This window comes from Micromys minutus, assembly GCF_963924665.1.
Source record: "Micromys minutus genome assembly, chromosome: 1".
NCBI classification, from domain to species: Eukaryota; Metazoa; Chordata; class Mammalia; order Rodentia; family Muridae; genus Micromys; species Micromys minutus.
Genome location: NC_137969.1, coordinates 106,827,719 through 106,842,268, shown reverse-complemented (window position 1 = coordinate 106,842,268; position 14,550 = coordinate 106,827,719). Strand labels below are relative to the sequence as shown.

Here is a 14,550-nt window from a genome sequence, read left to right as displayed (position 1 = left end):
TTGTTCTTCCAGAGGTCCTGAGTTCAATTACCAGCAACCACATGGTGGCTCACAACCATTTGTAATGGGATCTGATGCCCTCTCCTGGTGTGTGTGTGAAATCAGCTACAGCGTACTAACATACATAAAGTAAGTAAATCTTTTTTAAAAAATCTTTCTGGCTAAAGAATTAAATACTCCCAAGTAGCCTCCTTTCACTCTCTTCAAAACTTAAAACACTGGCTGGGCATGATAACATTCACATGCTTGTTAATTCTAGCACTCCCAGCACTCAGGAGGCTGAGGTACAAAGATCTAAAGACCAAGACCAGCTTGGGCTACAGAGTGAGTTCAAGCCAGACTAGGCTATAGTCAGGAAGGCTCTGACTCAAAAATAAAAACAAGGGTCTCAGTGTTTAAGAGTACTTGCAGTTTTTCTGAAGTCTCAAGTTGAGTTTCTAGCAGTCTGTCAGGGTGCTCATACTGCCTGTAACTCTAGCTCCAGAGGCTCTGACACTCTCTTCTGACCTTCACAGGTACCAGCACACAAATGCATACACACACATAGACACATACATACAAAAATAGTAAAAGCAAGCCTTTTGAAAAAAATAAAAACCTCTTAAAAAGTAACAAGAAACACAACCCATTAAAAATCCATAGCAGTTAAACCCCTGTAAGAGCTACCTCATCTCACATCTTAATACCGAGACTAAGAATTTCTCAAGCCACACTATAAAAAAGATAAAACACAATCATAAACAGAAATATTTATTTATAGGTGAGAAAGGTCTTCTAGTAACCTTTTTCTGATAATAAATTGTGTCTGACATCAAGACTACAAATATACCTTCTTGCTTTTTGAGCACAGACATAATTCTAGTTCGATGCCAGATTGAACTATTTATTTAGCAAGTTCCAGATTAGCTAGCAATAATTAAAGGAAGCTCTATATCAGAAATATAAAAGTTGAAAATACAGAATTACTGCAATGTTTCTAATATTGTGCGCCTAATAAGGTGGCTATCTTTAGTCGCACCTGACCAAAGACTCCATTTTACTTCAATCTAGACACTTGTATCATTAGGACTTTCCAGGAAATGGAGACATAAATGAAGCTTTTTTGATGTCATATTAAAAACCTGGTAAGGAAAAGTAGTAAGTGGTAAAATAACATGCTGGGATCTCTCACCTCAAGTAAGATATAAATAGACAGACAGAGAATCCACTTTCTATTCATCAATCAATTCAAAACTTTTCTAACTACATACTTAAGTGACTGGTACCTCAAGAAAAAGACTAAGTCCTTTTAAAAGTTGTGATAAAGTTAGACTTTTGTCAAATTTTGTGATAAAGTTTTGGTGCTAGAAGGTTTTCTAGTTTGGGACCGAGGTAATTTACCTTCTTACAAAACAGAATGGCTAGCCTATCCTTCCTCGCTTAGTCAGTGACAACATTCAACTGTTTAACAAGGTAGAGAAGAGGAGGAATCCCCCATCCGTCAATAGTTTAGATCACTTTAGTTTGATTTTCACTTGGTAAATAAACAAAGGCCTTAAGTTTAGTATGAGTTTGGAAAGACTTGAGTAACCAGAGGAAGTGGGAAAAAAAAACAAAACACTAATTCTATAAGACAGCAAAATGCACAGGCCACTTAAAAATGTTAAAGTAGGGCTGGAGAGATAGGTCAGTGGTTAAGAGCACTAACCTCAACCTCTTCCAGAGGTCCTGAGTTCAATTCCCAGCAACCATATGGTGGCTCACAACCATCTGTATGTAATAGGATCAGAAGCCCTCTTCTGTGTGTCTGAAGCTTTTGGAGCAGTTGAATGTGGTCCCTGACTTAAACCAGGATGGTCAGGCTATCAGTAAGGATGAAAGGTAGATTTCCTTAGCTCCAAGCCAGAAAGTCTTTTAGCACCAAGAGGGGACAAAAGCAAATGGGTCTGTCTCACCAGGAAGTGGCAACAGATTCTTCCAGAAGTTAAGTTTTGTGTTTTGTGGTGGCTATTAAGGAAAAACAACCAGCTTACCCCCCCAGCCATGCTACACACAATGGAAATGGGAAAGGAGACTGAACAGGAGAAAAGAACTCCCAACTAGAAAATTGTTTTCAAAAGTGTCTGGGGTAGTAAGCAAGAGATTTAAGCAGGAAAGCCTCAGGTAAGGCCAGCCTGAGCCACACAAAAGGATCCTGTCTTTAAAAAAAAAAAAAAAAAAAGTAGCTGGATAATGGGGTAGGTGAAAAATAACCATCCTGCATCCTCATTTGCTTCTACACTTCTTGAGACAACTTCACTCCACTGTTCAGGCTAGCCTGGGATTACTATGAAGCCCAGACTGACTTAAAACTTGGACTCTTAAGCCTCTTAGCAACTGTGACTTCAGGTATGTACCTCTCTATACCCAGCTATGTCTACATTTAACTGCTACTCTATTTGGTTGATCAAGACAGTATCTTTCTAGTTTCTCAACTTCAGACAAGGTGGCCTTTAAAAAAAATGTTAAAAGTAGAAAAATGCTAAAGCTTGGACATTTCCCAGAAGACCTAAACTAGAAGTCAAAACAGGAAATCAGAAGTCAGAACATGATACAGGAGTCACAGGTACTGGGTGACTGCAGTAGCTCTTTGGCCAGACATTTGCTGTCCTGAATCCACCAATAGTGCTAGTATGTTACTCTTTTTGTTTATTTATTTATTTATTTAATATGAATACAATGTCAATCTCTTCAGACACACCAGAAGAAGGCACTGGAATCCATTATATATAATTGTGAGCCACCATGTGCTTGCTGGGAATTGAACTCAGGACCTCTGGAAAAGCAGTCAGTGTTCTTACCTGCTGAGCCATCTCTCCAGCCTCACTCAGTCTGCTTACTCTTATTCTAACCTACTACACAACCAAAGGCTTTATTCTGCCAAGAGGTCCTGGACACTTATGAAACATTAGTATGAAACATGCCATGTCATGAAGCTCCTTGCTGTATCCAAGATGACTCAGCAGCTGCTGCAAAACAACCAGTTGACAAGCTCTGCTAAGTAGAGGAAAACAGCACCCACTAAGTTCCGGGTAAGACTAGTTACTTTAAGACAGAATCAAAAACTAAGCTGTATTCTTTTACATAACCCTGAATACTTTCCTTTGGTCAAGTCTGCCAACATTAAATCAGCTAATCAAGACTTTTCTTTAATTCCAATTCAAGATTAAGATGTATTTACTTTTTAAATTAAATGACTGGGGCAAGAAACTAATATTTTACACGTCTAACTACTGAGCTCTAAGACCATACAGCCTGAAATCTGGATCAGCTCTAAAACACTTTGGGCTTTAGTTGACTGAACTTCTCTCTCAAATTAATTTATCTAAATACATTTTAAAGCAAGCTGTGATCATAACTTTGGCTTCTTTCTAAACTCTATCCAAGCCATCCATTTCTCTGCTCAAATGGTTTTCATTTTCCTTTAACAAGCATTTAGAGGTGATTCGTTACTCTTATGAGAAAAAGTATGTTTCTCTTAATGTCCACTGTACAGTTTAGGTAAAGTAAAATGGTCAAGCGTGTGGCCTGATCTTAATCTTAAAAATATGCTTGGGAATACCCCTGGCTCCTCAGCATTCTGTACACATCTAGGAAAAATGGTAATATGCCAAGACTTCCACAACCAAGGGCAAATTAACTTCTTAGTACATAAACCACAGCTTTAACTATTCAAAACTTTTTAAAATCTCAAAAGTGATTTAAATTTAACATTACCAAGCAAAGCGCTACATATTCAATTTTAGCACTACCCAGAATAAAACAAAGTCTACATTTAAGAGTATGCAACAAGTTATTAGCTTACTCTTCAATAGCTTAAAATACACTTTCTACTTTAGTCCATGAGGTACTGCAAAAGTGGCTTTGTTAAAATGAGTTTTTAACATTTTAATCCTCACAATTTTTAAAACTGAAAATTCTTCTCTCAATCAAATATCTCATTTACAACAGGAATCGACTTTTAAAAACACTCTAAGAAGGTATACTATAAAAATTATCAACACTCCTGGTGAGTCCAAGATACCTTAAGCTTCTAGAAAACGCCCAATATTAAAAATATTTGGTGTATGAGATCAGAGCTGATCTTTGGTCAACTGTAGAGAGTGGCTGATTCTGGTCTTCAGAATACAGAGCGGGGTGGAGAGCAGAGAAGGAAGAATCGCGCATCAGAGACCAGACGTAAGAGCGGCGAGGGACTTTCAAAACGCCTCAGTGCCACATAACTATAACTCAGTTAAGAGAGGAAAGGATGAGAAGCTAAACCAGTGTGTTCAGACCTAGAAAGACCCAGAAGGCAGACGAGGGGACCGGACTGCCATTAATGATTTAATGCAGCTAAAACTGAATTATTCCACGATAAGGGTAACAGCGCCCCCTCCCCAAGACTCTCCGGGCCGCGGTGGAAGATTAACCTCTCCACGCTCCCTGAACCCTGGAACACCAAGAAAAAGCCTGCCAGTGAATGGGCCGGTTGCCACGTCTTTCCCTTGTTCCCTCGCGATCAATGCCATCAAAACCCCAAAACCCGCCAAAAAAGAAGCCCGAGTATCCGAAGCCTGGAATTTCGTTTCCCGCCCTCCGCATGCCGGGGAAAGCCCCTGGGCGGGAGAGCTGGGAGAGGCCGCTCACACCCCACGTGTGCGCCACCAGGCCGGGCCAGGCTCTAGCCACTTCCCGTCGCCACCCCAGCCCTGCCTCAGGCCCTCTGTTCCCCTCCACGTGGGGCTCCGGGGCCTCGCACCGCCCCCCACACGGCCTCCTGGAGCCGCCCAGTCGTCGAGGCGTGCTGGTCCCGTACCTGGTGTTGGGGTCGCCCCTGCTGGTAAGGCTTCACCGGCCCCTGGTGGCAGCGACGCGTCCGGATCTTGCCGCCGCCGCCCCCTCCTATGCCTCCGGCTCCTGAGGCCATGGCGGAGCCTGGGCGACCTCCCACTACCGCTCCCGGGCGGGAGAGGCAGAGGCGGCGGCCTGAGGGCCTCCCCCGCCCGGCCCTAGGCGACACACAGACACAGCGAGAACCGCGAGGGAGCGAGCGGGAACTGAGAGTGCGCGCGGCGAGGAAGGCGGTGGCGGCGGCTGAGGGCCCCGAGCTGGCTGAGGACCGCCGGCCGCGTGCGGACCCCCGCGTCTGTGTTTGTCACCGTCTCTATGGAGATCTCCCGCCGAGGCCGGCGCGAGCAGCTCCGGGCGCCACTGAGGCCTAGCTCGACCGCCCGCTGCTGGAGCCTCCTCTTCAGCCGCCCTGGCCGTCGCTGCCGCAGTCCTGGCCGCCGGCGCCGCCCGCCAACCCCTCCCCTGTGCGCGCTGCGCCCGCCCCGCCGCCGCCGCCGTCGTCGTCGTCCCTGCAGTCGTCGCCGCCGCTCTTGCGCCTATTACCGCTGTTGAGGCGACCGCCGCGGTCGCGAGCCAGAACACCGTCACTCCTCGGCGACCGACGCGTATGCATCATCACGCTGCGACGATGTGGGGGGGATGGGCAGAGGAAGGAAGAGTTGTTGGCGGAGCCCGCGCTCTCTGTCGCTGGTGCCTCTGGGAAATATAGTTTTTCGGGCCAGAACGCGGATTCTCGGAAAGGAAGGCTGTCGCAGAAGGCACAAAGCCCGGGTCATTTGGCGGCAGTTGGCTGCTTGCTTAGATTCAGAATGGCAATGGCACTAAACGTGAAAACTGTAATCTCCCCTTCATCAATTATAAGCGGAATAGAAGTAAACAGTAAAATCAAAGAACGATAATGTATCACAATGGGGGGAAGGGGAACGCGTTTAACAGTGGGCGTGATCCCTAAAACAAGAAGAAAAGGCATTTGGCTTCTGATTGGCATTTGGCACTTGAGAGGCAGACACAGGAGAATAGCTAGTTAGAAGTTAGCCTCAAATTCAGAGTGAGATTCTGTCTCAACAAAAGCAAAAAAAAAAAAAAAAAAAAACTTCATTACTGTTTCAGGGCTTTGTTGTTAACATGCATGCAGTTGGCATTCTGAGTTCCTTCACTACAGACTTGACCTTGGATGACTACTAAATAGGAGCTTTTAAATCCACCTTATAAAGTTGTGGGGAGCTAGTGTGGTCATCTGTGTAAAGCACTCAGTAGATTTCCTGGTATACAAGAAACACAGTAAATGATTGCAATTATAACACATTAAGGGTGACTCATATATTCCTAGTAAACTTCAGTTAATACTATAGTTAGGAAGGTACTTAAACACTGTGCCCCCAAAGGCTGAATATGCAGTGTCAAAGATGCAGGCATTAGACAAAAATTCTGTGAGGTAATGTGATCCAGCCTAGTCACTCCGTGAACTATATGGAGACCAAGAAAATTTAACAGGTCCCATTAGGGTATTGACTTGGAGCCTGGCTGGTGACACATGCCTTTGATCCTAGTACTCAGGAATAAGATGCAGGTGGATCTCTGTGATCCAGCCTGGCCTACAAAGGGAGTTCAAGGATAGCCAGGGCTACTTAGAGAACTGTCTTCAGGGGTGAGGGGTAGATAGAGTTGGGCACTCAAAGCCAGTACTATAACCCAGTTTTTTCCATGAAATAAGTAACTAAATGATTATGAAGAAGAATCGATTATGAAAAATCATAGACTTAATGTTCTATCAGAGAACAGTGTTCTAAAGTTTATAAAATCAAATAGATTTTTAAATCTGTCACTTACTAGCTGTGTAGCCTTGGGGAGATTACTGATCTTCTTTCTAAGCTTCACTTTCCTCATCTGCAAATAGAATGAATATTTACCTCAACAGGGACATGGTTCTGCTTATAATTGCTGTACAGATAGAAAGCACTTACTACCAACCACAAATCAGCTACCAAAAGTGATCTCCATGATCTTTGGCATCCCCCCCCCCCACCACTTGTACTGTTCAAATCACTATTGAAATCAAAGGTACTTACAGTACCTTTGAACTTTTAGTACCTTTTAGCACATCAAAGACCCTGCTGTGTAGCTTGTTCCTACAGTCTGTGTCTGACCTTAACCCCTGAGACTAGTTACTGAAGATGATCAAAAGAATTTGTCTTCTTCTTCCTTGTCCTCCCTTTCCAATCTGCATACACTCTCCTGGTATGTTCTCTCTCCCAGAGCTACAAAACAAGCAGAACAATTCATCATAGCTTTGTTCTTGTCCCAGCAGAATCAAGTTTCCTGCCTAGGCTAGCAGTTAAAAGAAGTAACATCAGACGGGATCTTACCTTCCAGAAGAGATGAAAGGACTGTGGGTTGCTCAGCAAGACCCTATCTCTCTCACCCTCAAATAAGTCAGGAAAGAATAAAGAAGTAAAGGAAAGGTTATATCAAAGACCTTGACCAAAGTCAGACAAAAGTAATTTTACACACACACACACACACACACACACACACATGAAATGGTACAATTTGAAGATTCATGAAAAAGTCCACGTGCCTTTTAGGCTTGATTTTAGTAATTTCATTCATTTCCTGCATATTTATTTAGAGAGAATTTGTGTGGTTGGCCCATTGCAGACTGTAGCAGGAAAAGAGTAACACCCAGGAAGTCCACCTTATACCTGGACTGGTTTGAGAGCCAGAGCAAACAGACAGTGTCTCAATTCATGCAAAGATGATTACTGACAAGGTCTCTGTGCCAACAGACAGCCGGCTAACATTTGTCCTCTTCTCCCGTTTAACATGGTGACTGTTTGTCAGTTACAAATCAGCAAATAAGCAGCTGACCATCATCTGGTAGATGAAGAATAGTCATTAATCACTAATGAAATACAGTTTCCTTTAACCCCAACCTGCACTGAAAATTAATCTTCATTTATTTTTCAAAAAGAAAAGCTCCAGCCAATAGAATACTCAGAAATGGCAAATACAGGAGATTATGAAGTTTTATGTGTTTATTATATCTTCTAAACACAAAAATAAGGTGTGGACTATAATGTCTATCCGTGCAAATTATTTTCATCACCACAGTGTTCTGCACCCATTTTCATGTGATAATTACTACCATGAACTTCATTAAATAGAAAGATAAAAAGAGGCCAGTCTGGTGGTGTACAGCTATAATTCCAGCACATGGGAGGTACAAACAGAAAGATTATGAAGTTTAGGACCATACTGGAGAGATGGCTCAGCGGTTAAGAGCACTGACTGACTGCCCTTCCAGAGGACCTGAGTTCAATTCCCAACACTGACATGATAGCTCCCAACCATCTGTAATGAAATCTGATGCTTTCTTCTGGTGTGTCTGAAGACACCTCCTGTGTACTCACATCCATAAAATAAATATTAAAATAAAAAGAAATTTAGGACCAGCAAAAAGTAAATACACACAAAAGCAACATGAAGAGCAGTGTGTGTGTGTGTGTGTTTCCTGTGTTGGATATTAAGGTAAGAAAGGCAATGGTGATGGGGAAGTAGTTAAAGATTATATAACATTATACTTCCATTAACTTACTAAGGTCTCTACCTTTGGGGAAGAAAGTAATACCTAAGGCTGAATGAATTAACTAGACTATAGTCAAGTTTTAATTAAGTTTACCTATCTCGTGATTGCGAAATGTCATGAAACTGTTCCTCTTCCCAACCCCATCCATCAGTGTCTGCTAGGCTGCCGTATATCATGAACTGAATAAACAACCATAGAATGTGATGTACATTTTTTCGGCAATCCATTAAAAGAAAAACGTCTCTTTCGGTTTGAGAGGGTAGAACCTCTGCTGGGTCTCAGATCCAGAGTTAATAATGCACTTGGGGTCCCTGAAGACAGCCATCCTACAGTGTTTATCTAACCTGTTTATTTAGCCCACCTTTAGAAGAACAATGTAACAACCAACCTTATATACCTTGGATTTCCCCACATTATCAACTGTTACAAACTAAGCTAATACATAGCTATAATCTTAAGTCTTGGACTCTTCCATCCCCCTGACCCACAGCAATGCCCGTGTATCATTTGCTGAAGGCAGCAAATACAGAAGTTGAAAGCAGACTTCTAAAATGAATATCCATTCATGGGTCTTGGCTGATAGTGGTATTTGTAATACTGTTTATAATCTGAGTCAGTTGGGAGTCAGCTGGAGCCAGTGACTTAAGCCCTTGTAAAACTCTGTTAAAGATTTCTGTAGAGTTCCATTTCTTCCCCATGTGATACTTTTGGTACAGTTCAATGAGTTCAGAGCAGAAGCCCTTTGTTAGAAGGGGAGACACAAGACAAGTAACAGGCAGTAGAGAATTCAAATCTGAATTTGCTCTTGGTTAAATGACTAAGGGGAAGTATTTTTATTTCTTTCCTTAAAGTGACACGGGTGCATTTTTGATGACTTGGATTATCATTTAGGTGTTTAATGGAAACTCAGCTCGAGTAGATGAAATAAGGAACAAATTTACAATACCAGTTTCATCCTAATGTTTCCGACAGGTATTGAATCATCAGCTGGGATTATGTCATTTATTGGAGCTAGGAGATTATTGGGGCTCAGCTCCTGCTTTTGCAGAGGACATGGGTTCAATTCCCAGCAACCACATGTCAGCATATGACCATCTCTAACTTTAGTCTGAGGGAATCCAGTGACCTTTCTGACCTTTGTGGGCACCAGGCACATACATACATGTGCACAAAACATTCATTAAACAAAGTGAATGAATCTAATTTTTTTAATAAAAGAAAACCATCTATAGGTTTTTAGTCTTAGCATTTGGTAAGCTCATTCATAAACCGGTGAACGGCCTCTGTCCACCCAGTGCACTGAAACTTAGCACTTGACAGAACCCTCTGAAAGTTTAGTGGGATGCTATACCAACACTAGCACTGAACGCTCATAACCTCTAAATGCTAAATGCACAGTATGGATTCCATCCCAACAGACAAACGGTCTACTGGCTCTGTTCAACTGTACCACCTATAAAATACTAGCCATCGGCTATGTTAGAAAACTGGATTCCTCATTGACCTAGGAAGTAGAAACCTATATCACTTCCAGATTTCAGTCTGCCAATACTAAGGTACCAAGGTTCTTTATTTTGGGGGGAAGGTGCTTAGGTTAAATGTAGCATGCTAGGCAAAGACTTTACTACTAGGCTACACCCCAGCTCTTGGAGACTGTAAAATTAGGACTTCTTGTGCTTGTGTATAACACAGGGCGTGGGTGGAGGGCACAAGCACACCACTATGCACATGCGGAGGTCAGAGAACAACCTTCTGAGGTCACCGCCCTCCTTCCACCTTCCCACAGCTTCTGAGATGACACTCAGGTCCTCTGGCTCGCCAGCCATTCATTGCCTTTTGTGGTTGTTTCACCTTCGACCTTTTCAAGCAGATTTTGTTTTACCGTTTATTTGCTGGGGCTGTGGTGGCAGTGGGGTGCCTGTAGAAGCCAGAAGAGGACATCAACTGTCCTTAACGTAACTTATAGACAGCTGTGGGTTGCCAAAGTAGGTAGTGGGAATAGTACTTGGGTCCTTTGCAAGAGCAGCAAGTGCTCTGAGGCCATCCAGCCCCTTATTGACTTTTTGAGACCGTCTCTTCCTGTGTAGCCTGCCCAGGCTGAGCAAGAACTCACAGTTCTCTTCCTGCCTCGGCCTCTGGAGTGAAACTACCGATGTCCGCTGCCCTGCTTAGATCAAGGCTTTTCTTTGCACGTTCTTTCCTTGCGGGTATGGCAGAGAATCAAGAACACACATCACCATCACCACCGCAAAATACAAGCAGAAACCATTCATTCCGCCTAAACAGTGAGTTTGGCCCTCTCTAGACCTTGCCAACTGATCAAAGCATTGGAAAGTAGGCGCATGCTGGGCTAACACCATCTGCCCATCCGTCCCGTGCCTACTCAGCTAGAATCATCATTTTGACAGGATCAGATATCTTATAGTACAATAAGTCTGCAAAGCACTGTTTAGGTCAGGTTTGGTAGTCATATCTGCAATCCCAGCCCTGGGATTACAGATGAAAGGGCTGGATTCAAGAAATAGGCAGCCTGGGCTACTCCTGAGTAAGTACTTGTCTTTAAATTACACACACACACACACAAACACACACAAAACCACTGTTTTAAAAATAAGCTCAGGCAAGAGAGATGGCTTAGTGGTTAAGAGCACTGACTGCTCTTCTAAAGGTCCTGGGTTCAAATCCCAGCAACCACATAGTGGCTCACAACCATCTGTAATGAGATCTGATGCCCTCTTCTGGTGTGTCTGAAGACAGCTACAGTGTACTTATATATATTAAATAAATCTTTTTTGGAAAAAAAAAAAAAGCTCTATCAGTAAAATAAGTACATGTAAAGTTGTTAAATCTTAAAGCAGATATATATATATATATATTCATACATACATACATAAATATATGTATATGAATTCAACTCAACTCACACTTGCTCACAAGCACACCACCAACACCATTTCCCAGCCCTTTAAGCCTAGGTATTTAAAGAACACTTTACTAGTCTCTAAGTATTATTTTTTATTATTAAAAAAAAAAATCTCTTTAACTGATGTCACAGGAAACAATGGCAGTAAACTAAACCATAAATAAAAACTCTGAGCAAAGAGAAATTCTGAAAAGAAACAGCAGAGTGCCGCTCAGAACTTCCTCCTGACATTGGCACAAAACCATTCTTCAAAGATTTGCTTATTATGTTAAATTATGTGTTTACATATGTGTGGGGGTGAGTGTGCCCAAATACAAGTACCAGCAAAGGCCAGAGTTATTGGATGCCCTGGAGCTGGAGTTACAGGGTCTTGGGAGCCACCTTTGGTGGGTGCTTGAGACTGAACCTGGGTCCTCTGGAAAAGCAACTAATGCTCTAACCACTGGGCAACCCCATCCCCTCTGGGTTTTTTGTTTGGTTGGTTTTGGTTTTAGTTTTGTTTTTTGTTTTGAGACAGGGTTTCTCATAGCTCTGGCTGTCCTGGAACTCACTCTGTAGACCAGGCTGGACTCAAACTCAGCTCTGCCTTCCTCAGCTTCCTGAGTGCTGGCCTTAAAGGTGGGCACTACCACCTCCTCCAGCTCTCACTTTAAGGAAAGCCACCAAGCAGGCACCTTAGAAAGGAATGTGCTGGGGTTCAATTAGCGATCCAGAATGCTAGCTGAGAAGTCTGACAACTGGGATCAAACTTGACAGCCTTCTCTTTTCCGACTACAACAGAGATGGCAGTAGCTTCAGTCCTTATAGATATGATGAAGTCAAGCAAGACAATATTCAGATACAGAATTCTCTCCAAAAATTACTTCTGGAAAAATTCTAGAATCCATTCTAACTATAACATTATTCCTTGGCTTAAAAATTCCCTGAACTGGTCATCATTGGATAAGGTACTTGTTGCCACACCTGAGGTCTTGAGTTCAATTCCCAGGACCTATACTCAAATTCCCCACACATGCTATGGCATGCATGTGCCCATGTTCACATATGCACAGTTACACACGCATAAAAAAATACCACTCAACATTTAAAGATTCTTTCTACAATACACCTACAGTTCTTGGACTCTTCAACACGGAACACACACTAAAAAAAAAAAAAAAAAAAAAAAAGAAGAAGCAAACAAAGGAAGAAAGAAATCCCATCTACATCTCCCCTTATTTAGGTCAAAATTAAACATGTTTGCTTATGAGAACACTTAAGAAAATGGCAATGGATGAGATAACAAAAATTCCCCCAAAGCAGTAAGTAGGCTCTAGGATGTTTGGCTCCTCACTGATCTCCCACATGTAAATATGAGGCCAGTACTACATATGTGTTATTTTTTTTTCCTCTCTCCTTCCTACTTGGTAGGTTTCCTCTGCACGGAGTGAGCAGAAACTGACCATATATTAGTTCTTTTTCAATGGGTTCTTTCTTCGAACACAAATACACAAAGTGTGTGGAGTTAGGGCATTCTCTCCAACCATGCAGAGGATTGACTACAACAATGGTCTGCACATAACAGCCAATTAAGAGGAGTTTAACCCAACATCTATCACTCATGGGTCTTGGAGCTTCACCTCGGCTCCCCTTCTTTGGGTCCGTTAAGAGATTCGCAGGAGAACATGGGCTACCAAAAAGCACGATTCATTGAGATCAAGGAGCAGACCACAGAAAGAGCTTTCCAATCCAAAGCAAAGTGGGGTGAAACTGGGATCCTGCACTCATCAGGTAGGATCAGTATTCCCAGGTAGAATAAAGGCAAATACAGCCCCCCGAGAGTGATCGATGTAAACACCCCGCCCCACTTAAGGGGAGAGACGTCTGTTCACCACACATGCACAGGAAACAAAAAGTAAAACTATCCAAGCTGACCAGATGCTCTACCACACAACAGACTCTTCCCAGCCCATACCTTAAACGCTTGAAAACAACTAGGTCTTGTTCGCAGGCTTGGCTAGAAAATGTCGCCCCCTCCGGGGATCGGTAGTGACTTCTAAGGGTTTCCCCGGGAGAAGCACGTGAGCACCCGCTACAGGTTAATCCCCCTCAGCTGAGTCACTGCGGGCTCCGCTGAATTTCGTTAGCTTGCTAATTAATACCTGAGTGTGATTGCGGTCCTCTGCCCCACTCCAGAGTCTAAGCGGAGTGGTACCGTTTCTACAAAGATGCAGAGATCTGTGCCCAAGACAAACGAGGCAACTTTGTAGAAAGGCACTGGAGCTCCACTCTTGTCTTCTTCCTGCCTTGCCAAATGAGTGCGTGTCTCCCTCAGCATCTCAGCAGGTGGCTCTGCCCTACTCAGCCATGCGTCCCCCGTCTTTGCACCTTCTCGGTTTGGGCTTCCCCACTTCGTTTTCTCTATCGCTAACTTGAGTACAAGGTCTTTTGAAGAAGTACTTTAAAATGAAACAGGGAGAAATTCCTGGAAACTTTCTGCGCGGGCTGCAAGGTGAAATAGCAGTAACAAAGCATTGCAAATCTGCCTCAGATCCACACCAGAGAGGCTGGCTCCTTTGGTTAAATGTCTCTGACAAGTTCGGGCTGAAATCTTCCACTGTCTGCGATACAGAAATGCTCTGGAGCGATAGCGGAGAGCAGAGAGGAAGGCTGAGGTGAAAAGACTGAATTCTGACAGCGCCCCCACTAGCCCTTCTGAAAACCCTCAAACTGTGCGGGGTCCACGGGTACCCTGACTCACCGTGGGTGGCTACTCTTCCTCCATAATTCAGCCCTGGCAGTCCAGGTTGGCTGGTCGGTGACCGAGATTCGGAAGGTGCCTGCGGGGCGAACGAACGAACGAGGAGTGAACTGCAGCAGCAGTGTTCCCCGCAGGCTGGGTGTCACTTACCGGCCTCTTCAATAATGAAGGACTGATAAATAATCCAGTGAAAGAAAGGACCCTCCTATTGTCACCTCGTATTTCCCAGCCTTTTATGTCCATGGTGCCAGATGTAAACTGGATAAATTAAGTGGGGATTTAATTTAATTTACATTTACTTTTGACTTCATTTATTTAGTTTATATTTATTTACTTGATCTCTGTGTGTACGTGTGTGTGTGTGTGTGTGTGTGTGTGTGTGTGTCTGTGTGTCTGTGTGTCTATGTGTCTGTCTCTGTGTATATATGACAAGGGACTTGTGTAGAAGTC

At 43.3% G+C, this 14,550-nt stretch overlaps 1 protein-coding gene across 1 annotated transcript in view; it reads right to left on the bottom strand.

Moving 5' to 3' along the window:
• The window catches only part of NUP153 (nucleoporin 153), a 46,278-nt gene extending 40,994 nt beyond the window's left edge, over window positions 1-5,284 (bottom strand). The window contains exon 1 of the mRNA XM_080931969.1: window positions 4,817-5,284. Within this exon, the coding sequence (XP_080788095.1) occupies window positions 4,817-4,927 (111 nt within the window). The 5' untranslated portion in view covers window positions 4,928-5,284. The remainder of the gene's footprint in view (window positions 1-4,816) is intronic.
• Between the last annotated feature and the right edge of the window lie 9,266 nt (window positions 5,285-14,550).